This window comes from Haliaeetus leucocephalus, unplaced genomic scaffold (genome assembly GCF_000737465.1).
Source record: "Haliaeetus leucocephalus isolate CR32 unplaced genomic scaffold, Haliaeetus_leucocephalus-4.0 Scaffold395, whole genome shotgun sequence".
Classification (NCBI taxonomy): Eukaryota; Metazoa; Chordata; class Aves; order Accipitriformes; family Accipitridae; genus Haliaeetus; species Haliaeetus leucocephalus.
Genome location: NW_010972831.1, coordinates 7,119,500 through 7,143,343, shown reverse-complemented (window position 1 = coordinate 7,143,343; position 23,844 = coordinate 7,119,500). Strand labels below are relative to the sequence as shown.

Below are 23,844 nucleotides of genomic sequence, written 5' to 3'. Positions count from 1 at the left end.
TCCCCCTTCTCCTCCCCCCCCCCCCCCCCCCCCCCCCCCCCCCCCCCGCTGCCCCGCCAAATGACAAACAGGACCTGAAATCTCTTCTGGCTAAGTTTTCCATTATGTTTGTACAGCAAATATGTCCTTCCAACTAATATTGTCAAGGACATAGGAGCCCAGAGGCTAAGACTTAAATAATTGAAGTGATTCAGAGGGGACAAATCTTCACCTAATGCAGGCCAGCTCTTACAATGCCACCATTTCTTTCCCCTGGCTGCAATATGTGCACTCTGCAACTTCACTCTCGGGGCCCTCAATCTCTGCTCTAAAAATTGAAGTCTGTGCTAGGAAAACTGCATTTGTGTTGGACCACAGTAGCTTTCAGCTCTACCTTAGCCTCTGCAGCCAGTCCTTCCTGCTTCCCTCTACCCAAGGCAGTGTTTGCATTGAATGCATGACATTCATAGGCTTAGAAATATGCCACTTAAGAACATTGTATAAGTGTGTCTGTGCTGAATGACCTGCAAAATTGCAAGTGCCAGGTGGTGTGAGTCTAAGGACACATTCTTTCCGAGTGCCTTTGCTTACAGCCAGAATTACCAGCGATGAATTCAGTTTACAGACAGTGTTGTCAGCCTGCCATCTCTCATATGCTAAATAATAACTTTCTAAAAGCAAAGCACCCCATGGGAACCATTGATGCCAGGGGATGGCAACTGGGAGGAAGAGTAGCTCAAACATGCTAAGTTATGACTGCTGCTGAGACTGAACTTCTGTTACATGGAAGCAGTAGAAAAACTATAAACTACAGTGGATGAGGTAAAAGTCCAGCTATATTCAGCCTTTGACTGGAGCTGATCTGACATCCTCTCTAGGAAAATGGCCAAAAAGAAGACTCTATCATTCAGAATGACCTCAGTGAATCACTTGAAGAAGAAGTTAGAGCGTTCCTCAGTGATGAGGAGAAACTGCATCTTTTTGATGACCTCACTAAAGTTAATCCGGTGACAACTACAACAGGTAAGCAGCCAGCCAGGGGAGTATCTCCTGAGGAATCACTTTCCTTGGTGCCTACTAATATATGGTAGTTACTGTTCTCATTGCATTAATACAATCATGAACACAGTAGTTAAAGATTCAAAGCCTATTAAAGCCTATAGAAAGCCTTAGAAAGTTACATTTGGCTTGGTTGATTATTTTTTTTCCAAAATACTCCTATTTTAGATTTAGCCATGCTGACCTCTTATCCAGCTCTCCATGCAGAGCTCACATTTGTACTGTTGGTTCAGGTAGCCAGCGTGTGGTTGAGAGTTAATGCTATTGAAGGGCTCCTGCATGACCTTGTGATTGCAGTTTGGTGTTACATGAATGTATCAGAAAATGAGGCTCTAACTTACATTCAAAATATATCCATGAAATTGGTTTTGAAAAGTAAATTCCTCACTCGACTTTTAAAGAGGATCCTGTTAAGAGAAGCTAAGGCCTGTTCCTAGCGCAGGTGGGGAATTCTTGCCTCTGTTTGTTCTGCAAGTGAGCAGATTTGCTTTCTAGGACTGACTGTGAAACTTCATAAAAGCACAGGATTTATTGAATGGAATAGTTAGCAGATCCCTTAAGATTTTTAAAAATAAGGGCAACTCTTAAAGACATTGTTATGTATATTAGACCTATATCACTCTCTTGATCACCTCATTCTCTATTAAACCTAATAGGTAACATATCTGAAGATTTTTGTTACAAACAGGAACAGGAAGAGTCAAATACACTCTTCAAAAGATGCTAACAGAAGGTGTGTCTTTCAGTTCTGAAATGTCTTCAAGCAAGATACACAGTAAACTTGTTTTACACAAATGCTGGCTGCAGCCTGGTGGCTTTAAATCCATTTCAGCCTGTCTCCTGCCTCTATTCACCTGAGCTTATGAGAGAGTACCATGTTGCACTTCGTCCTCAGGTAATCCTTATATTTGAAATAACTGTCCTGCAGAACCAGACGTCAAGTTCTTCAAAATCTATATAAGCAAAATAATCCTAAAGGATAAAACCCATTTCTAGTGAAATATGACTTCTGTTAAAAGAGCAGTACTGTTTTCAGATAAATGTGAGAAGACCTTTGCTGTCCATTGCTGTTGAACTGTGTAATTACTGTTCTCTTGAATATTAATATTCTCTTTTATTGCCAGGATTTAAAACCTCACATCTTCACAGTGGCTGAGCAAGCCTACAGAAAAGTCCAAAGCCAGACAGACCCTGTAAACCAGTCTATAATTGTGAGTGGAGAAAGTGGTGCTGGGAAGGTAAGCAGATTTTTTTCTGACATTGCTCTTAAGTTTTGAGATTTGCTAGTGATTTGTAGTGCATAGTATTTCAGTGAACAAGCAAAGAAAAAAAAATTCTGACAGAGCATGTAACCAGTCTGCTCTAGCATGACTGTCTTGAAATATGTGTAAAGCATTAAGTGATTGCTGCAGATAGACTCCACTAAATATAGCTGCTCTTTAGGTGACATCTGTAATTTCTGGGAGGGCTAGATTTGAATCATTCAACAGGAATTGCACCTCGGTTAATGTCTCAGCCTAGTCTGTTAGGGAGCTAGTGTGGGTCTCAGCAAACCCTATGCAGAGACTTAGAAAAAGTGGAGAGTTCAGATTCTATCCTAGGCCCTTCTGTAATGGTCCATCCCTATTCAGGAAGATATTGAAGATATTTTTAAGCCCGAGAACAAAATGGTTTGCTGAGTGTTAATGACCCAAAGTCCATTTGTATTCAATTCATCTTAAGATACTAGCTGTTAATTCTAGCTGAGCTTCCAGATGGTTACAGCTTGATAAAACTGCCATTCAGCAAAGCACTCTGACTCCAATAGCATTTAAATGTGTCTGTTGCATGTAAGCATAAGCACAAAAAGTTTCCACTGAACTAGAGCCATAAACCTGACACAATTACTCTCTTTAGCTTCATCGCCAGCTGCAGCTAGCACTGTTTCACTAACTAACGTAACTAATAACATGGTAAAAACAAAGACCTATTGTCAAGCCTTTCTCTTGCAGACCTGGACATCTCGCTGCCTTATGAAATTCTATGCTTCTGTTGCTGCTTCAGTTATCTCCCCAAAAGGCAATGAAACTGTGGAAAGGATAGAGAAGAGAGTGTTGGACTCCAACCCTGTCATGGAAGCATTTGGTAAATTAGGCTTTTTTAACAGCAAAAAGAAGTAGTGGCCACTGTGGGAATTTTCTTTGTTAATAGACAAGTCTAAGCTAGCTCTTGGTCCTCTCCTTAAAAGACAAACTCTTCAAATACTGGAGCTACGTACAAATCACCCTTAATATCTGTATGTCCTACATGGAAGAGTAAAACCACTCTGATTATTCTGTATCTGTCACTGGCAATTTCACAGGAAATGCATGTACCCTGCGGAATAACAACAGTAGCCGTTTTGGAAAATATATCCAGCTTCAGTTAGACAGGTAATAATTACTGTGTAAAAACCTTATCTATTGTCTCGTTCCTTTAAATCTTTACAAGTCTCTTTCTGAAGTCTGCCACAGAATATTTTATCTGTCTTTAGAACATATTTTGGTTTGCTGGCAACTTACATTATTATTATTTCTTCTTTTTTTTCTGCAAGCTCTCAGCTTGATTCTAAAAGAGAGCAATGGAAAAACAGATGCAGTTAAGAACTCTAAATAAAATAGTACATTAAACTTGCACAACGCCGAAGGTGGACTGCAAAGCATTCATAGTCAGTCGGTATCGTAACAACACAACACCTGTCAGATTCTGTGAGGAAGTTTTGTTGAAATCTTTGCGCTTTTTTTTTCTCCTCTAGATTCCACCATCTGAGTAGTGCTTCCATTCAGACTTTCCTTTTGGAGAAGACCAGAGTTGCCTATCAGGCCCCCAGTGAAAGAAACTTCCATATTTTTTATCAGGTTTGCCTTCAGTTAATTTTGCTAGATATTTCTGACAAACAGTGGGGATCAAATCACAAGATTTAGCATAGTTGCAACTTCTAATATTTAACAGTTTTCCTGTCTGCCACACTTCCAAACGAAATCATGCTCCCAGTACGTTATTCTTCATTGTCTGTGAACTGTAAATACCAAAGGCAGAATTCAGTCATTACCTTGTTTTCTGTCTCCAGATCACAAAAGGTGCTACTGCAGAAGAGAGGCTGGAATGGAACCTTCCAGAAGGGGCTGACTACCGCTGGCTGCCAAATTCTGAAAGAAACTTAGATGGTAAAGATTAGTTTCACAGACTGTCCGTTAATAATGGCTGTAACCTTAAAGGAAGGCAGGCAAAAATGTGTCTGTCCTGTTAAATCCTCTGACCCAGCTTGGTCAGCCAACAGCAGACATTCTGCAAAGCCACCTGCATTAATGGGATTCTTTATAAGTTTCAGTTTGCACTATTAAGAGTTTTCACCTGGCTTAAAACAGCGGTTTCTGGCCAAGCAAATTTGCATCTCTCTGTGGCTATGTTTAGAAACTGTCTCATCTTTGGATGTGCTTCAGCAACCTGCTGCCTAACTTCAGAGCCCCACAGAGTCAGTATTAAGTCAATGACCTGGTTCTCTAGTTTGTGCTCTGGGATTTACCGAAAGAGCATCTGGCTTCCTTGATCTCCTTTGACAATTCTAGCTAAATTGGTTGTGGTATAGACTGTTCTGTTTGCTCGTGTTTGTGTGCATGGCTTTCTTTTAAATAGCACTTGTTTGGCTTTTCAGAGGACTGCTTTGAGGTGACCAGAGATGCGATGTTTCATTTGGGCATTGACCGCTCCACACAGAACAATATTTTCAAGGTCAGGTACAAAGCATGGTCACCACGAGACTGCTAATGATGTATGGAATGGCTTTTTGGTGTGGGATTTCTGCAGAAGTAAATCTGTATCAATGTACAAAGCATGGGTTATTTGGTACTCCTGGCTGGAGGGCTTGCAGCTACACATTAGGTTGCATAGCCAAATATTAGATCTTAACTAAAAGCCTGCACCTGTGAACTTTAGTTTTCCTTCAGTAATTGCATCATTAGGAATTAACATAGAAATTTGGAATCTATTTACTTTTTTTTGTGCAGAAATGTTTTGACTGTTTGTGTGGCTAAGGCAAGGCTCAGAGGATGCTGTCTTGAAGGGGAGCTCTGTTTTAGAAAACTCAGCGATTGATTATATTTCAGGTATTGTCAGGCCTTCTCCATCTTGGGAACGTTCAATTCTCTAATCCAGTGGATGAATCTCAGCCTTGTGAACTAGAAGACAAAACCAAAGGTGAGGCAACAAGCGTGCTGTGCTCCAGAGAGTCTTGTTATCTTAGTGCAGATGCCTAATGGAAAGGATTACTACGCTCTTCTGCTTGATAAGAGACTATCAAGGTCACGAGCAAACCAAAATTTAAATGTGTTTTTGTTCGGTACCTCACAGTTTCAAAGTATCGAACAAACAAAAACCTAATGCTCCCCTGCTCCAAGAGATAACATCCTTCCATTACAGGTCAAGGCAACTGCAACATTAGACAGTCATTTCAGAATGATTATTGGCAGAACTGTTACTCTTGATTGTAATCTTCACTGACATCACAAGACTCCCAGAAATCTGACCCAGAGTGGAGAGCAGGGCTTTTAAAATGAAACCTTTGAAGTTTTTGTGATAAGGACTAAAGCTTAGTAACAGCAAATCTGTTAAATTGCAGCATAGCTTGTTCTGCATGTCTTCAGGAGGCTTGTGGATCTAGTTTTCCTTCAGAACTAAAACACTGTCCTGAACAGGGAAGTTTCCTACTATTATTTCACATGGTCTGAATTCACACTACTTAATATTCCAACATTTTTGCATACAGCTCAGGTTAGCAAGATCTTAAATGCTTTGTTAGCAAATACGCATTCTTCTACCTTTCCTTACTATCCTCAAAATCCCTGTTCTTCTCTGGTCATGACTGTTTGATTTCTCTATCTGGATTTAGCAGTCTCTGCTCAAAAAAGGAAGACATACCTAGAGAGTACTCTCTAAAATGCCTACTTCAGTGTGGCAAACTTCAGACTTTTTTGGTATTGTTGTTTCATTTTAAAGAGTACCTAAAATTCTAGGGGTACTGTACATCCAAATTAAGTGTCTGGTCTTGCAAAACTTTATCCCGAGTTTGGGTAAAAAGATCCAAAATCCATATTTAAGTTTGCAAGTTGATGGAAGTGTCATTTTTCTATACTATCTCTAGACCTTTCATAACTTTAACGGGGCTGCATTCATTTGACACTGCAGACAACTTGCAATGTTTTTTTTCCTGAACAAGATTTTGTGAAGACTGCTGGAAACTTGCTGAAGATACCTGTCGAGGAACTACTGGAATCATTAAGAATTCGAACAATAACTGCTGGAAAACAACAAGTCTTCAAGAAGCCATGCTCCAGAGCCGAATGTGAGACTAGGAGGGACTGCCTCGCCAAAGTGATCTATGCTAAGTAAGGACATGTAGGCCAGGCTGCTGTGCTAATCCGTATAACTTTTGTGAGGGAATAGGAAGGCCAGAGAGATTTACTTTCCCTGGCTTTCTGCTTGGACTCAATAACAGTGTAACCCTCCCTTCTCCTCTCGACACACCCTTGATTCAGTTGTGGATACTGACGTAGCTGCCATATATCTAACAGAGAGATCTTCAGAGAACTGCTGTTTCATGTCAGCAGGCAGCATGTCATAATTTTTTGTTTCTTCCATCTGATACTGGTATAAACAGCAGTAAAAGAATGCTACTCTGATTGTTGTAAGCAAGCACTTTCCAACTAATCCAGTTGTCATTGTCTGCAGATTGTTTGAATGGCTCGTTTTGGTCATAAATGAAAGCATCTATGCAGATCCATCAGTGTGGACCAACTTCATAGGTATGGTTATTCAGCCCTGGTGTAACCAAGTAACTGTGTGTCCTTCCCGCTACTCATAGACCAAAGTGCACTGTCTTCCCATGTTTCTTCTAGGTTTGTTGGATGTTTACGGTTTTGAAGCCTTCCCTGAAAACAACTTGGAACAGCTTTGTATTAACTATGCCAATGAGAAACTGCAGCAGCACTTTGTAGCACACTATCTGAAGGCACAACAGGTAATACCCCACTAAGATCAAATGTTAAATATCTAATTTTTAAACAGCATCTTTTGTCTCTTTAACTTTATTTCTGTGCCTCTGGTCAGATTACAACTTTCAGTCGAGTAAGTAGGATGTGAGTGACAGCTGCTTTTTTAAAGAGGAGAGTGTGGGGCAGTTTGTGAATGAGACAGCTTTCTCCCTTGGGTACTGGAAATCTGTTCCCTATTATACAGCTCCATTGGCTCTGTGGCCTGTTAAACTGTTTGCTTTCCCTCAAAGAGCTGAACACTTAAAACTAAATTCTTGAGGGAAGTGTAGCCTAAATCGAGATTCTCTTGGAAGCTGCTGCTTATAACCATGTTAATTCTCTTCATCAAGTGTGAAGTACCTAAATGGGTGGGGAGCTTCTAGACCTGAACTTAGTGCAAAGGCAGAGCGCCCAACAGAACCTTGTAACCCGAACGTTAACAGCACATGGTACCTGGTGGAGACCTTCTGCCGCGGGAGAACAGCTTCCTAAACCCAGTTGTCATGCCAATACCTTTAAAGACAAAAACACACTGCGCACTAGCTTTTATTTTTGAATGGGGAGGTACACGAGTTGTATTGTTTCACAGTACAGAAGGTATTTGCACCATGCTAAATACATTGCAGTCACTTGCCTAACTGGTCACACACTGCTAATTCCAGTTCTCATCTGAGTGCTTTGAAAGCTACAGAGTCCCTGCCAGGCCTGGGCTGCTACTCTAATAGATGTACTTCAGTCCTTGTTGAATTCCTCCACAGCATATACATTACCATAACGCTCTTTGCCATTAACTAGAATCTGGGAAATTATTTTCTTTATGGCACCAACATGATGGTACCTTCTGTCTCACGGCATAGTTTTGTCAATTTGTTCAGGAGATAAGTATCTCTTGGACCATAATTTGTGCTTTCATATGCCCAGCGGTTTTTTTCCTGCCTGCCCTCGTCAGTGTGCCAGGGGTTAATGGTCAGCAAAGATGGAAACCAAGTTCAAGTGCACAATTACTTTCCTTGAAACTGATTCATGACCTCTGTTTACAGTACCCCTCCCAGCCACTGCCTGCCCTCTTACCTCCCTTGATCTGGCTGTGTCCCAAACCACTTAAACGCCATTAGTGGCTGTGCTGAGCGAGCTTTTGGCAGGAGACTTTTAAAATAACTGGCCAGAGCTTGTGCTTGTTAAACACTCCTGACAGTTTGTTCTGTAATTCGGCATAAATATTGTACAAATTATTTTAAGCAGTATCTTTCTCCACTTCATTTTGGATCAGCTGTTGTTTTAAATGGAGCCCAGTTAGAAAAGTCTGGCACACAATGGTTGGTTTAGGGCTACATCCCAGTCTAAAGAAGGAGTTCTGTGTGTTCCTTGCCCTTCAGGGCAAAACTCAGTACAGCCAGGAGAGGCTTAGTGTGACTGTAGCCTCTGTTTGTTTAGTCTAAATCAGCCTTGCAGCTCTCTGATAAATCTGTGAGGTTCCCAAACACTTAAACAAATTGTTCCATCAGGATCTGCTGCTACATACTCAGAAGCTACCTGGAGTAGAATATCCTGGTTTGTTTTGTCTTTTTTTTTCTCTGGATTGCCATTGAACATAAGATGAGCTTTGGATGAGCAGGCTGAGCCTGGGATTAACTTGTTAAACAGTAACTGCATCCAACTGCAAAAAGGCATACAGTTATTTGAGCTCTGGTGCCCTCTGCTGCAGAATAACCGATTTCTCTCTTACTTCAGGAAGAATATGCAGCTGAGGGCCTACAGTGGTCTTTCATAAACTACCAGGATAACCAGAACTGCCTTGATCTGATAGAGGGCAATCCTCTCAGCATTTTTTCTTTGCTGAATGAGGTAAGTGTGGATCTAAAGCCCTAATGCTTTTGGCCTAGTTGCCTGCCTTCTGTCTCATGCCACCAAAAAAATCATGAACACTATATTAGCAGTAAACTTGTCAGCTATAAAATTTCTGCAGAGCTTGTTTTTCAGAACAAGCATGACAGTGCTTCTTCCTATTCTGAGTTGTCTTTTTTCCTCTGATCCTGGATATTCTGATTCAAATATGAAGCCTTAATTACATTTTTTTGTTGTGTTCCCCCTCACCCCCGTATTTTAGGGCTTGCATACTCAAAGCAACTCTAAAAATAAAATGGCTATGATTTTAATTTAAAGTGTTTTAGCTTTTAAAGACAGTTCTTTATGACAAATAAGAGATGCTGCAATTTTGTCTCGTTTGCTATGCAGGAGTGCCGTCTGAATAGATCCTCTAACACTGACCTGTTTCAAACTCGGATTGAGAAAGCCTTGTCTAATAATCAATGTTTAAGTCGAAACAAGTTTAGTAAGAAGCCTAACTTTATTATTTCACATTATGCTGGCAAAGTCTGCTATCAGCTGGCAGCAATGGTGGAGAAAAATAAGGTAGGTGTTTTCAGAAAGAGCTGTTTAAAAACAAACAAACAATTTTACTGACCAAAAGCACTTTAAATCAAAGCACCACTAACAAGTATATTCAGTGATGCTTACTGGCTATACATACCTTGCTCCAAATAAATCCTTCAGGCCATGTAAAACTGGGTAGTGTTCTTGGTTTGATTTTCAGTGAACCATCACTGGCACAAGCAAATGCTTTGTTAGCTGACCTTTCAGCTGAGGATTAAGTGGACCGTGTATCACCAAATCACGGCTTCTTCCATTCCTGAGACAATGCAGAAGCATTAATGGCATCAGGGCATTTCTATAACCATAAATATAGCACTTCATTTCCCAGAAAAATTCAGATAAGTTTATGAGAAACAAGAACATGGACTCAACTACTGAAAGTTCTGAAAGTACCAGGAAACTTGAGTTTTGGCCTCATTGTCCCATCAGGGATTAAATGAAATAGTCTGCAGACATGAGGGTCCCTTGTCAGTTCTGACATTGCCAGCAATTATGGGAAGTGGTATCAGGTGATGCAATAAAAATACCATCTCTTAATTAAAAGGAAGACTTTCTAATAGACTTTCTAATATCTGCTGCAGACTCTTCTATGGGGATTAAACTAGTCCTGAGACTTCTAGCTCACTTAAGCTGTGTAACTGGAACAATGTTAGGAGCAGCTGTACATTTGACTAGATTTGCTAAATGTTCAGCCAAACATTGTTTTCTGTACCTGAATCTGACTATGAATGAATGTATGCAGTCAGATTTGAAACTACAGCTGTGGTTAAATCAAAGTTGGCATCAGAAATACCATTCCATCTACATATGTGGAATTTTTAGTCATTTTCAAAGGTGGCAGGTTTCTGCCTAAGTCCAAATACTAATGAGTCATGTTTGTGTTTGCAGGACCCCATTCCACCAGAGCTGGTCCACGTTTTGCAGAATTCTAAGGATCCTTTGCTTCAAAAATTATTTCCTGTGACAGAAAGGAACCAAAATAACATCAAAACCCAGAACAGAGCAGCTGTTGTTACAGTGGTGTCAAAGTTCAAGGTACATCCTATTCAAGTTTCTGCTTTATACTGCTGTCTGCATAACTAGATGAGAAAACAGTACAGTTGGACCAAGATCAGTCAATGTTATTAAAATGAAACAGCTGTAAAACAGAAATAGCTTCAGACTCCTGAGATTCTCTGGGTTTTAACTCACTCCAATTTTACTTTTTCCTTTAACAGTTGGGCATCTGCCTTTATGAGGCTTCTTCCTACCTGTTCCTCTTGAGGGGTTAGCTTCAACTGATGGCCCTGCTATAATTTTGGAAACTTTCTGAATTTACCATCAACAATTTTACAAAAGCATCCATAGAGTGGATTTTTTGCTCAAGCTGTCCTTACAGAAGAGCTCTGCTAATACTGAGTCTGTAAAGCCATCCTTGCAAAAAACAGCTTCATTGTTTTTATAGAAGACCACTGATTAGCTGAACTACCTGGAGAGGAGGAGTCCCTAATTAAACCTGCATTTGTTTTCTACAGGGTTCACTTGAACATCTCATGCAGATTTTGAATAGCACCACACCACATTACATCCGATGCATCAAGCCTAACGCTGACTGCAAGGCAATGACTTTTAAAAGAGAAGAGGTAACTTTTCAAAAGCTTCTCCTCACTGAGTCAATGAGAAGCTTCATAGAGACATTGTGCAGGGCTTCGCATTGGGTCTGTTATGATCTTGAGTCACTTGCAAAGCTCTTTTCGCAGCACATTTTGAAATAGCTTTTTCTCTTTTGGAGCTTCCAAGTTAAACATCCTTTCAGAATCATTGATGCTGCTTGTCTAACATGGAGCTAGTAAGCACAGCAGCTCTTCCAGATGCAACTTACATATTGCTGTACGAGAAATTCTCTTACCAGAGCCCTCCTGGGTTATTTGGGGTGCTGTCATCCCAGCCCTCAAAATAGATAAAGGCAATCTGACTGCGCAGCAGTCCTGATCACACAGATATCTTCATGGTGAATGCCCACAACAAAACTTTGCTTGCTCCTGGAGTCTAGTCTGGGACAAGTTAGATGAGATCAGCTGACAAGCATGTCTTTGGGAGCAGAGCAGCAGATGCTAAAGCAGTAACTAGACAACCTTATCTGATGTGAAAACAAGCAGCTGGAGTAGTGCTGCGTTAATTTTAAACACTCGGAGAATTTGCTGATTACATGCAAGTAGTATTAAAATACCAACACTGCTTTTCATATTCTGCTGCATTTGGTCAGTGCAGGGTGTGTGGATACCACAAGAGAGGGCACATGAGGACTGTCGCTCTGTGTGAGCACAGCCTTGACCCTACTCTGGGTGTTACTCAAAGCAGTAGCTTGATGGCTGCATAATCCCCTTCTCCGCCCTCTCCGTTCGTTCTCCAGCTGCCAGTGTGGTCGTGCACACCAGGCAAGCTCTGGCGTGCTTGCTGAGCCAAACTGCATGTGACTTGGGTCAAGCACACCCTGTACAGACCTTAGCAGCAGCTTCCACAGACAGTGGTTACCTAAACCATCTCAATTTATGCCTCAGGTTCTCAGCCAGCTTCAGGCGTGTGGAATAGTTGAAGCCATCACCATCAGTGCGGCAGGCTTCCCTATTAGGTAAGTCCAGAATTCTTGAGCAACGTCTTCCGTAATCCATTTCTATAGCAATCAGTGGCATATTAGTTATTTGGAAGAGCTGGTAAGCAGGAAATCCAAGTATTTTGCAGTCTGTTTCAGACCACAAAACTACTGATTCTTTCAAAGCTATCTGAAGAGTTCCGCTCACTGCTTGCTTTTAAGCTTATCTGAGCACACCTCTTTCATGTTTTGGAGACAAAAATACCTGTCACAAATCTAGACGGTTGTTCTGCATTTTGGATAACGAAACTCTGCTCGTTCAGCAAGTCCAAAAGTGGAATAACAGCACAAGCAGCAGTGGTAGCACAACTTGAATTCAAGACAATGGGATTCTTAAAAATACAGCAACAACTAACAAAGTCCAGATGTATCCATAACACACCCCTGGTCTGAGATCTCACTGTACGTTTCCAGTCTAAGCTAGGGAAGAGGTGTTTTGATGAGGACTATCATGTGCTAAAACTTTCTAACTGAATGTGGCTTCACAGTAACATGTTCAGCAATTAAAACGAAATTATAAATGGCATTCATCTAAGTGAAGTCATCTTGAAGTCGAGCATCTCATCACAGCCAGTCACCTTGCTGGGCTTTCTTGACCACCTTTAGAGGATGGAGGGAGCAAGGCCTGAGCTAGTCACATTTCTGACAGCTCAGTATTGATGGGGTGAAGCTCACTGTTATCATTAACAGGCACAATTCCTGCCCAGTCTTTGTTACAGGCAAAAGTCACTCTCTGTTATTGGGCAACAGGCAGTCTCCCGAATTTCTTTAGAAAGTCTGTATTTTCTTGCATGTTGGTGACTACACAGGCATCAGTCTATTTGCACTGGATCTTTGAAGCCATTCTGCAATTCTTCCCCCTCAAAGGATAGGTTATTTACCATATAGTGAACGATACTTGCCTAGAATTAACTGTACGTTTGTCCGTCAGGATCCCTTTCCAAAGTTTCACTGAGCGCTATGAAATACTGAGAAAATCACGTGGGTCCAATAAAAACAGAGCGTGTGATAAAAGCAACTATCATTCTGCGAAGAAAAAAGGTACGTTTCTTTAGATAATCCCTCTGCTATCAAGTAAAATTATCACTGCACCAATTTGATATCACATAGATCAGATACAGTTACTGTATTCAGCACGAGGGACACCACTATTCTCAAAATCTTTTTCTAATCTATCACCAACTTGAGTTTCTAATTTGCCTAACACTTACAGCACACTCTTTTAAATTTAATCTTAGTGCTGGTTTTCTGTGTTCCTCCTGGGTAGGGCAATTACAGTTATGATGGTGTTTGGGGTTCCCCCCCGCCCGATATAATTTGATTTAGAGTTGGTTCTTGAGTAGGCTTGAAAACCACTTACCTTTTTGCTTATATTCCTTCTCCTTCCTTTCTTTTTTTCCCCCACCTTGTTTTCTTGCCGAACACACTGACCTTCTAGCTTACCTGGATTCTGCTGCTTCTACCTTTTGCAAACTTCTGTATGCGATTCTTTTTTCTAAGCAAGAGCGAGGATGGACTTTAAAAAACACAATCCAATCTACAAGGTAATATCTTTGGTCTGAACCCCTGAAAGAAGGACCTAATCAGGTGGTTACATTTAATATTGAAAGTTGCTGCAACCCCCTTCTTTCTCCCTGATTAATCCCATCTTCACCCAATGGGTCTGTTCAGTAACCAGTAGATGTGGGAAGCAGGACCAGTAAGTACCAGCCTATGTCAGATAAGTAAAATGGCTGGAAATCTATTAATCTTGCGGAAACGGAATGAAGTAACAAAGTACAGGCTGGAAAATTACTTACACACTGTACCTTTCTCCCTCAGTTATAAACCCATTAGCTGAAATGCCCGATTGTGATAGGTTACTAGTCCTTTTTATCTTTAGTGGGTAATAAGCTGCAAACAAAGCAGAACAATTTCCTAAACATGGGGATAAGCTTTTGGTTCCCTTATCAGCCCAGCCCCAGGAACACCATCATAGTCACCAGATGTCTTCCTGTAAGCAAGAATTGCTTGTATTTGTTTTCAGTACCTTAAAATGCTCTCATCTCCTTAGAAATATTTATAGCAGAAAAGCAAACAGTATCCAGGATGGAAAGATACAAAGACCATCGAGTTCCAGCATTGGGCATGCAGAAACTCATGCAGCATTGCCTTGAACAACACAATCTCTTTCAAGGACAGGTCTGAATTAAGTCTACCTCTATTTCCAAATAGATTAATCTGGCTAACCCGTTTGTCTCATAATGTAAAAAACTGTGTACGATGTCCCAGAAATGGTTTTAATAACCTCTTATTGCTGCAATAAACTCCTGCTTAGTACATGTCCCTGTAGCTGCTTCTGATGCCCTGTGAAAGCTGTAGAGTTGTGTAGAGTTTGTTTGCTGTTCCTGCATCTTTCAGTACATTAAGGCTACGAGGCTAATTCCTTGCTTTTTGTTCATTGTTCCCAACAGCTTTGAGTTTTGGGTATTTCATCAGATTTTCTTAGGGACTGAGCTGCTCAAATATATTCTTAATTGCAGTGCTGTTGCTTTCTGATGTTTCCACGTAGGATGCTTTAAACAATGTGAGAAGAGCTGAGCCCTCCGTATGTCTATCTCATTGTCCAGATCTACCCATGTTGCCTATGGATAGGTTATAACAGAGGTCATCAGACAGCGCCCAAACTACATCCTAGTTAAAACACACCACACTGGTTTTCTAGGTGCTAGCACATGGCAAAATCTATGCTGTCACATTTTTCCCTTAAACACAGATAGATCTAGTCATGTCTCGGCCATCACCTCCTCCCCTTCTCTTGTATCTGTATCTCCCCCTAAATGGCCAAGAAGTCTCCATGTAAAGACAATTACTTGGTCTTGATTTCCAAGTTTTGTGATACTCTCTCTTCAATGCTTCGTTTGCAGGCGAGACTCCAGTGGTGGATGACAACAAAGCATCACGTTCTGTTGTTTTTGAGATCCTTCAGAATGTTGTTATGGGACCAACTACTGCTGAGCAAACAGGGAACAGAGCAGAAAACGCTTCAGTGTACTGCGGCAAAACCAAAGTGTTTATGGCTAATTCTGTGGTAAGAGTGCTGTCTCCTTGGCTAACAGTTCTGGAGCGTAATTGCATAATGGGGATTCTGGCACAGATGATAATCACAGTTTAGGCAATACTCCTGCTAATGCCAGTGTGACCAGAATTTGGCCTTTTCTATAAACTAAATCAAACATCCATCAGAATCCAACTATCAGAAGCACTTTGTTTAATGGCATCCTTGTTGCTAACGGACAAGGAGCTGCACTTGTGCCTAGCGTTGTCAGTATCGTGCCAGCTCCAGTTAAGATTACAGCTTTCCTTAGCGTCAGCTGACAGACTTGGCTACTCTGGCAGGCCTAAGCAGCAGCTTTGTGAAAGAGATGAAGGAGATGAAGGCACTTTTGCAAAACTTCCATACTGGAGGATGCAGCCACAGAAGAACCCCCTTCAATGGAGCTAGCTTTAAGCCAGCTGCTACTGTGACTTTGGGAGTGTCCACTTTTTCCCCCCACAACACTCTTTTCCCCCTCGTTTTCATTTTACATGTTATCTAATAAGCACTAACGAAGTGCTCTCACTTCCAAAACCCAATCCAGCAGTCTTAGGACACTGAACTGGGCATGTGGTTTTCTGACAAACACCAAGAGACTGTAGAAGAGGGAGGAGTTCTGACCACAACTCCGTCCCTGAGTATTAACTGCAGGCTCATATCCCCAATGCAGCTGGAGCAACTTGAAGCTAGAAGAGCAGAGGTGTTAAATGAGAAAGCATTCTGCATCCAGTGTTGCTGGAGAAGATTTAAACAGAAGAAACTAGCAAAGGAGAGATGGTCTGCAACTGTCATCCAAGCAGGTAATTTGGTAAGGGTGTGACTGAACATAGTATAACAAGTAACATTTCCAGTTACACTGGATGTTTAAAGCGGCAGGAGTGGTTACATTAATTGAACATGGAGAAAGCTTAAGTGCCATCTCTCTTACATTGTGTGCAAGAGCTTCTGGGATGCTTTGTACTCAGATTTCTTTTAATTAAATCTTCAGCTATTCGTTCCTGGTTAGCCAAGAATCGCTTCCAACGGATGCGCAGAGCTGCTAATGTTATTAAGCATGGCTGGAGGAAATGGAAAGTAAGTACGTTGGTACAGGAAAGCATTGAAATTGAGTGACAGAGGCTTTTTAGTGTTTGAGAAAGAATCTACCTCTGTCAAGTAAATGTACAAAACCAATACTGTCCTTTTTCCAGAAAACTATTCTCAAGCTGAAGAGCAGAAAATGGATGCCAGTCTTGTACAGCTGCTTCTACAGGGTAGCAGCGTAGAGACTGCAGAATAAACTCATTCCTTACCTTCGTAAAATGGGAACCTGTCCCAAAGGGTGTCCTATCCTTTAAGATGCCCTTTTTTAGACTCTTAAGTTTTGCAGTTCTGAACTTTGTTCAAGATGTTTGAGAATCTTGTTCAAGGATATTGTTCTGCATCTCTTTGTCAGGCAAAAATGGCTGCGTTAGCAGCAGCAGAACTGGATGAGGGTGAAGAAAAGGCATTCTTCTCAGTTCCTGGAGCTACGGCGATCTCGGCCAAACCGCCTTGCTCTTTGGAAACAACTTGGCCTCTGCATGCAATAATTCAATTCTGGCCTCTTGGCCTTGTCCTGGCTGCCGCACCTGTTACTGTAACGGGACTTCGGAGAGACCTGTCCCTGCTGGCATGCCTCAAAGTACTTCAGGAGAGCGACTGCTACAAGGTGGAAAGCTGTTTCTTTGGCTCTGGCATCACTTCCATTAGAGCTCTCCCACAGGTAACAAACCTCACGCACTCGAGTCAGCAGCACAGCTAAGCTGCCGCGGGTTCAGGAACCTGAACTCTGCTGTCGAGCAGAGCAACTGTCAAGTCTGCTTTCAGGCTACAGTCTTCCTTTTTCTGCTGGCTTAGATACGCAAGGATGATTCTGACATCAATAGGTCAAGCTAGACACAGGGCTGAGTTGAGACTTTCAACTAAGCATGAAAACTCTTGTTAATCTCTGTCATAAGAACAAACCGATCAAAGCTCCGCTTCAGAAATGGAGAGCAGAGGATTCTAACATGGGCTCTGCTATTATGTACTACGTATTTTTTCTGCTTAGGGGATTCAAGTTGCACAACAGGTGAACACATGAAAAAGCACCCACTGGGGTATTACTATCCCAGTAATTCTGTATTAACTTCACTGTGCAGACAACCGCAGACTAATTCACACAGAGGGTTTTCAGGGTAGAAAGCAGGGAGCATCCCTGAAGTACTTCATCTCCTGCACACATGCAGAATAGTCATAGATACCATTTACTACAAACAAGCCGCAACCCACACCGGCTTCTCTCAGAAACTGCACTCCGGTTACAAATCACCTTGTGCCCGTGCTTAGGTTTTTGTTGATAAATTTTTAAGGTTGCATAAAATTATGTGTGCAAGAATGTAGCTTTTGTCTGGTCACAGTTACTACAAGCAGGAAGAAGCAGTACGAAGTCCACTACTGACTAAATACTCAAGTCTTCAGAGTTTAAGCTAATTTCAGTTCAAATTACAGTATTGGTACTCTTTGTAGTAATCATTTCTCTTAAACCCATTTGTACTAGGACTCCTTTGGAGGTCTTCCCCTATCCTTATTCATATTCACTAGTTGCTTATATGCTAAAGCACTACTTAGTTTGACTAGCAAAATTAGCTCAAAATCTGGCAAAAACATGAACTGACCTCTCCACCTCTTCTTCTTGCAGGGCTCTATCAAGTTTCACTGTAAGAAGTCTCCCCTGCATTACGCAAACGTCAGCCCCCATACGGATGCCTATTCCATCACTGGATTTAACCAGATTTTATTGGACAGAAAAAAACTCCTTCCAACATAGGTTTTGGCCATCTGCATATACTGTACTTTTTCCTTCAGGGAAGGACTGTCTGCAAGCTGCTGCTTTCAAATTATTCAACGTCCGTATCTGCTGCTACCTCAGAGCTTTCTATAATTAATGCATTGTACGTATACTGTACTTCACATTTAGAACGCGTGGGGGGGACATTCCTCCTCCCACACACACGCACATAATAGAGGAAATATCCATACTATGGGAACACTCAACATAATTAAAATAGATCAAGTGCTTTAAGCAATATATACTTGAAGCGAACACTTCTAACACTACCTGGGAGAAGCAAGAGGCTGGTAATGAGACAGCAAATAAGGCAAACACTTCTGATGCGTGCTGGATTCTGTTGGGAAGTACAACTACAACTACATGGATTGACCGCGAGCGTTCAGTAATGTAACACAACTTCTGACTGTGACAGCAGTCAGCTCTAACACCAACAGCAGATGTCTCAGGGAAAAGCGAGACTGGACTCTTGCGTTGTATCTATACGACCAAAACATACGTACTCTCACAACGGCCATGCATTTCCAGCACTCCCCAGTCAATAGCGTTACCTCTGCCAAGGGGCCAAGGTTCTCATCAGAGGCATTCTACACCGTCTCTGTTGCTCATATGCGTCTTGAAAATGTTTGGCTCTTCTGTGTATGCCACTTTTAAATAAACTGCTAACTACCTTGTAAAGGTGTCTGACAATCTGCAACAAGGTTAACAAAAACATTTCAGATCAGTTTGGGGATTAAAATAAATGCAAATATATTTAATATTAATTGTCATTGGGAAGCAACGTTTCCCATGGTTGATAGTATTTCCATATCAACAGAAAGCATAGCCCACAGAACATCCAGTTTAATTCCTAATACCTAGAAATCTGTCCTACACTATGTCACGGTTTATCAACTCAAAATTGAGAATTAGAGCACTGACGTCCATGAGCGAGGTGTGACCATGCCTGGAGGAAACACACAGCATGGTGCACCCAGGAGCACGGGGTGCTGTCAAACCTCTTCTGTCAGAGGGAAAAAATGTCAAGGAAAGGAAAACGTTCTCCACGTAGCTCACTCAGGAAGAATGTTCTCCTTCTCTGGAGGTTCAACAATTCTCAAGCAGCAGTCTGCAAACTCAACAAATAACGGCTCCTGCATGTACTTCTTCATGAGGGAGCTTTTGTCTTCTGCTTGATCGACTGTCAGCAGTAGCTGCTGGAGATGCGGATTCAGAAGCAAGCCTCTCAGTTCTTCCGATTCCCCTTAAAAAGAAAAAAGAAGAAAAAGATTAACAGTACTCGCCTCTTCCAAATGCGGTCGAGACCACCCTTATTTTGTAAATAAACTTTCAAAGAGATGTGGCGAAAGGCCAGGTGTCTGACATTTAAACCCTTAAGGCCATGCAAGGAGGCACAGGACTGGGATAAGTCGCCGTGAAGAATTCAGGGGAGCTGCGAGTGCCTCCGCTGAGGGCCCCCCCTCCCTGCCTTCTAACTTCTCGAGATTACCTAAAAGCTTGAGTTTCTGCAGCGGGACGCGGTCCTGCTCGTCATCTTCCGTCAGGATGTCCTCCACCGACCAGGGGCCGCCTGCGGGCGCGGAGAGCAGAGCTGCCGGGGAGGGGGCGACGGGGACACCCCCCCGGCTCCCTCCACAGCCCACCCACCCACCTGCCTGCTGCCCTCCGCGGTTCAGCGCTCCGCCGGGGAAGAGCTGTCCGACCGCCGCCGGCCGCTCCCGTTCTTCCTCCCGCTTCGGCTCCGGCGGGCAGCGTTCTGCGGGAGCGACGGGGGTTAGAGCAGCGCTGCGGTCCGCCCGCCCGGCCGCCCTCCATCCCCGTCCCGCCGCTCACTCACCCTTGTGGGTCCTGCAGCAGAGCACGGAGCAGCTGCGGGACGAGAGACAACGGTAAGGGCGGGAGGCGGCCCCGCACCCGGAGGCCGCCCTCCCCCGTCCCCCCCCCGCCTCCCCCCCCGGTCCCCGTCCCGTCCCGTCGCTCACTAGCCGGCGGCGCAGCGCGGACAGCGGTACTTGGCGGCGCCGGCCGCCCCGCAGACCCCGCAAGGCCGCGGTGCCCTCATGGCGCTCCTTCCTTCCTCCCTCCCTCCGCTTCCGGTCGGCGGAACGCCGAGCGCCTCCACCCAGGCTCGCTAGTCCATTGCCGAGCGGCGGGAGGGGCCTAGCGCGACCCGCCCCGCCCCAGCGTTATTTTTTATTTATAGACACATATTAAAAAAAAATAAAAAATCTCCTCCTGAGGGGGTTGTGGCTGGATTCCAGCTGCCAGCTTGCTTTTGAAATGACAATCGCTGCGACATGCGTTAAATATTCCGGTGGTTACCCACCCCCCCTTGCCAACATCACTACAAACAGAAATCGTACAGTAAAATAAAAAGCAGGTAATAAAACCGGCCCCAGGTTGATGTTTACCGTCTGCCCCGTGGTGAGGTTCGGCTGAAGCTCGAGTTTAGGTTGAAATACGGTCAGTAGGAGACAAGACGTTCGGTTTTTAGCCAAAGGCTCCGTGGGGCTGGCGGGGGTCGAGCTCACAGCAAACCCGTAGTGTTCAGCAGAAAAAAATGGAGCCGGATTTATCCCGAGTTACATTATGCGTTTAAATAATTCATTTTAATTATGTTTCGTTTGGCGCCATCCATTTCCTTAAATGTCTGAATGTTAATTCAGACTGACACAATTCTCCCACAGTTCTTCGATGCAAAGTAGCACAGAAGAGGGGTTTTACAGCAATAAACGCAAACCGCTGAGTATTGGAGTCGTTAACGTAATGGCACTTGCCCATTTCTTTCACCAGTGGGTGAACCCATTTCTCACACAAAACATGCTCTTTTCTCTTACCCGCTCAGGAACAGATCAATGGGACTTTGCTCTTTGAGGTTCACTCAAGCCTTTTGAAACACTGAGATGATGACAACAAAGCAAACAAACTGGAAGTAAATCCTTGAAAACTCCAACCTGGACTGGAAGGGCTGATTTTGGTTGGACTCTGTGTGTGTGTTTTGTGAATGGGAGAATATTACCACAGTATGGATGCTCACACTGATGTCATACCATTGAGCAGTATTTCAGCATACTTTAAAACCAGCAAGATGAGCTAACGTCACCAGGATCTCTTTGATCAAGGCTTCTGGACTGGTAACTGTGCAAGAGGTAAGAAATTTAAGCATTGAGATTCTTCTAGGCAATATCCCTGTATAACTGAGAATGAGCATTCATCTCTACTAGGATCTGGCATATTCAGTAGCCAACTTCTTTTTTGGAGCAGCAGGAGGTAAGAGCTTTTCCTTTTACAACATACTTGGCCTTGACATTTTTATTTTGTTTTGTTTTGTACAGGAGACTTGACTGCAATTCTGATACTGACGAATTCAAGTGAGTTTTCTCCTAGCACATTGGAAATTTCAAAAACCATGGACTCAAGTGTGCCTCTATTTATAAGCAGAAATATGAAAAGTGTAGTCGCAAATGCTTCACAAAAACATGTAATCCAGCTGCGTACAGCAGTTAAAATTACAACAGTAAAACCATGCTGAGTGCCCCCATTAATAAAGAGATTCACCGATTATTCAGAGATAAAACTGACTGACTGTCAATGAGAAAGCAAAACTACATTTTCCCCCCAGACTACTGAAAATTTTCTAGCCATTTCACTGTCTTCAAAACCACACAGATAACACGAAAAGGAGCAAAGCGAGCACAACAGAAGCCCGTTTCTAAACGCAAAGTAAACAGGGCTAATGGAGTTATTTTCATCTCTGAGCAAAAGAGCTCTCCCATTTCCCTTCAGAGCCCAGACAAAGCGGTCGCGCGCCCCAGCCCGCTTCAAGAAGGAAAAGCCGCAGACCTCCCCAACGCTGCACCCGCTTCACCCGCTACCGAAGGGTGTGAAAGCTGCTGAGAGAAGCCACAAAACTCCAGCCCCCCTTCCGCGGCTGCCCGCCCTGGGACCCCCCCCCTGCCCCGTGCTGGTTCCCATGCCCCGCGTTGGTTTCCACACCCCGGAGCTGTCCCCTCGCCGGCAGCGGGCGGGAATGGGGTGTTAATTTCAGCTCTGCCCCTGACTACATTGACTAGGTCAGGTCCATCAGCAGCCCTGGACCACAGGCAGCCCCGGCTGGATGTTCTCAATGGTGCGGGCTCGGACACGCTGGCGGAGAGGCATTTCAGAGGGTTGAGTTTAGCCCCCAGGGCTTTGGGTTTCAGGGTATAAATGATGGGGTTTCCCAAGCAGTTCATGGTTATCAGCATAGCTGTGCAGTTTCGAAAAATGTAGACACCTGGGTAGAGATCAGCGTGGCACTGATGGTTAGTTGCATCGAATATGACTCCTGCAAAAAAAGGAGCGTAGGAGATCAGCGCCAGGAGCCAAATAAAAATACTGGTTCTGGCAACCTGGATTTCGGCTGATTTGTAGGTGCCCGTGGCTTGTCCACATGCTTTCATTCTCAGCTTTCTTTTCCTCAGGATGATAATGATTCTAAGGTAAGTGAACAGAGGTATAATAAAAGCCACCACAACATTGGGAATGGCGATGAAGATGAGGTAGTCGACGCAAAACGGACTGTAGAGGATGGAGAGATTTTTTTCCGTGCGCAAGCAGTTCCACCCCATCAATGGCAAGCAGCCCAAAAAGAGAGCAAGGACCCAGTTAATTAAAACCGCAGCTATGGAATGATTTCTAGCAACCCTGAATCTTGTTCTCATGCTTTCAGCCACAGCCAGATAGCGTTCAATTCCAATGCTTACCAAGTTATAGATGGTGGATAAAATAGACATAGTATATAAGGCATAAGGTGCAAGCATATCCTTGGATCCAAAGATTGTAATGTCAGGATTGGTGATGAACAGCATTGAAATCCAAAAGCCAGAAAAGCTGGTGAAGAGATCAGAAAAAGCCAAATTGCAGAAGAGTATAGAGATAGGCTTGTGCAGATCCTTTGTGGCCATTCTGGTGAAGATGACTGTGCAGTTGAAGATCACAGATGCTATGTTAATGGTCAGCTGAGGGATGCCCAGTGCGAGTACTAAATAATGACTCCAAATTTTAGTGTGGTTAGCAGAGCAGTTTGGGTATCCATTCATGGTGGAAACCTCTACTTTCAACCATTAACGAGGTCTGCTTTACTCATCCCATATTCCGTAAGAGACCGTACTACACGAGTGTTACTGCCACCTCATTCTCCAGGCGAAGAATGAATCCTGACACACAGCTTCTATTGCCACATCATCACCACGACAGCGGATTAAACTTTAACCACTCGTGTTTTTAAATATTTGGGTTACCAACTCAGGGCATAGCCTACTACCTTTAAGTTGCTAGGATAGCCAAAACTGGAAAACATATTTACTACTATACAGATGATCTGCTTAAAGCCACCTTTATCAAGAGCAAAATCTGGCCAGGTATTGTGAAGATTAATGATCACATCCATCATTTAAAAATCTTTAAGGATATTCTAAAATGGAATGAATGTGACTTCAGCTTTAATTCACAAATAAATTAGATGGATAAAGATTAGAGAGTCAGAAAATGGAGAGCAGTAATTTTTTTTGTTTTGGAGGAGGGAGTATGTGACTGATGGAACACAAAGAAGAGCAACAATCTTGTGTCACTAACCCGGACCCCAGTTCAGTGAGGGTGTAAGTCCAAATTTCAGATCAGCTCTAGTGACATCACAAAACTTCTAAAGTGCTTGAGATTGAGTACTTCTAGAGTACTCAGAAGTTGTCAGAATACACCTGAAATCGTACGGCCTTTCTTTCTCTTG

General features: G+C 43.0%; 3 protein-coding genes across 3 annotated transcripts in view; 1 reads left to right on the top strand and 2 right to left on the bottom strand.

Moving 5' to 3' along the window:
• MYO19 (myosin XIX) overlaps window positions 1-19,109 on the top strand; it is a 20,206-nt gene extending 1,097 nt beyond the window's left edge. The window contains exons 2-24 of the mRNA XM_010573962.1: window positions 858-1,002; window positions 1,785-1,933; window positions 2,163-2,276; window positions 3,030-3,162; window positions 3,380-3,449; window positions 3,812-3,914; window positions 4,127-4,223; window positions 4,712-4,788; window positions 5,163-5,253; window positions 6,272-6,440; window positions 6,784-6,857; window positions 6,951-7,072; window positions 8,817-8,930; window positions 9,321-9,497; window positions 10,407-10,553; window positions 11,033-11,140; window positions 12,059-12,129; window positions 13,082-13,191; window positions 15,057-15,220; window positions 15,897-16,026; window positions 16,215-16,300; window positions 16,662-16,970; window positions 17,928-19,109. Coding sequence (XP_010572264.1) covers window positions 858-1,002; window positions 1,785-1,933; window positions 2,163-2,276; window positions 3,030-3,162; window positions 3,380-3,449; window positions 3,812-3,914; window positions 4,127-4,223; window positions 4,712-4,788; window positions 5,163-5,253; window positions 6,272-6,440; window positions 6,784-6,857; window positions 6,951-7,072; window positions 8,817-8,930; window positions 9,321-9,497; window positions 10,407-10,553; window positions 11,033-11,140; window positions 12,059-12,129; window positions 13,082-13,191; window positions 15,057-15,220; window positions 15,897-16,026; window positions 16,215-16,300; window positions 16,662-16,970; window positions 17,928-18,056 — 2,889 coding nt within the window. The 3' untranslated portion in view covers window positions 18,057-19,109. The remainder of the gene's footprint in view (window positions 1-857; window positions 1,003-1,784; window positions 1,934-2,162; window positions 2,277-3,029; window positions 3,163-3,379; window positions 3,450-3,811; window positions 3,915-4,126; window positions 4,224-4,711; window positions 4,789-5,162; window positions 5,254-6,271; window positions 6,441-6,783; window positions 6,858-6,950; window positions 7,073-8,816; window positions 8,931-9,320; window positions 9,498-10,406; window positions 10,554-11,032; window positions 11,141-12,058; window positions 12,130-13,081; window positions 13,192-15,056; window positions 15,221-15,896; window positions 16,027-16,214; window positions 16,301-16,661; window positions 16,971-17,927) is intronic.
• ZNHIT3 (zinc finger, HIT-type containing 3) lies at window positions 18,836-20,146 on the bottom strand. Its single transcript, XM_010573799.1, has 5 exons — window positions 20,060-20,146; window positions 19,915-19,946; window positions 19,729-19,833; window positions 19,567-19,647; window positions 18,836-19,320 (listed from the first exon to the last, which is right to left on the bottom strand). Exons 1-5 carry the CDS (start codon window positions 20,137-20,139, stop codon window positions 19,130-19,132), a joined length of 489 nt encoding a protein of 162 aa, XP_010572101.1. The 5' UTR covers window positions 20,140-20,146; the 3' UTR covers window positions 18,836-19,129.
• A 1,752-nt stretch (window positions 20,147-21,898) lies between these two features.
• LOC104835790 (lysophosphatidic acid receptor 1-like) lies at window positions 21,899-23,158 on the bottom strand. Its single transcript, XM_010573961.1, has one exon. The coding sequence runs from the start codon at window positions 23,156-23,158 to the stop codon at window positions 21,899-21,901; it is 1,260 nt and encodes a 419-aa protein (XP_010572263.1).
• Window positions 23,159-23,844: the final 686 nt, after the last annotated feature.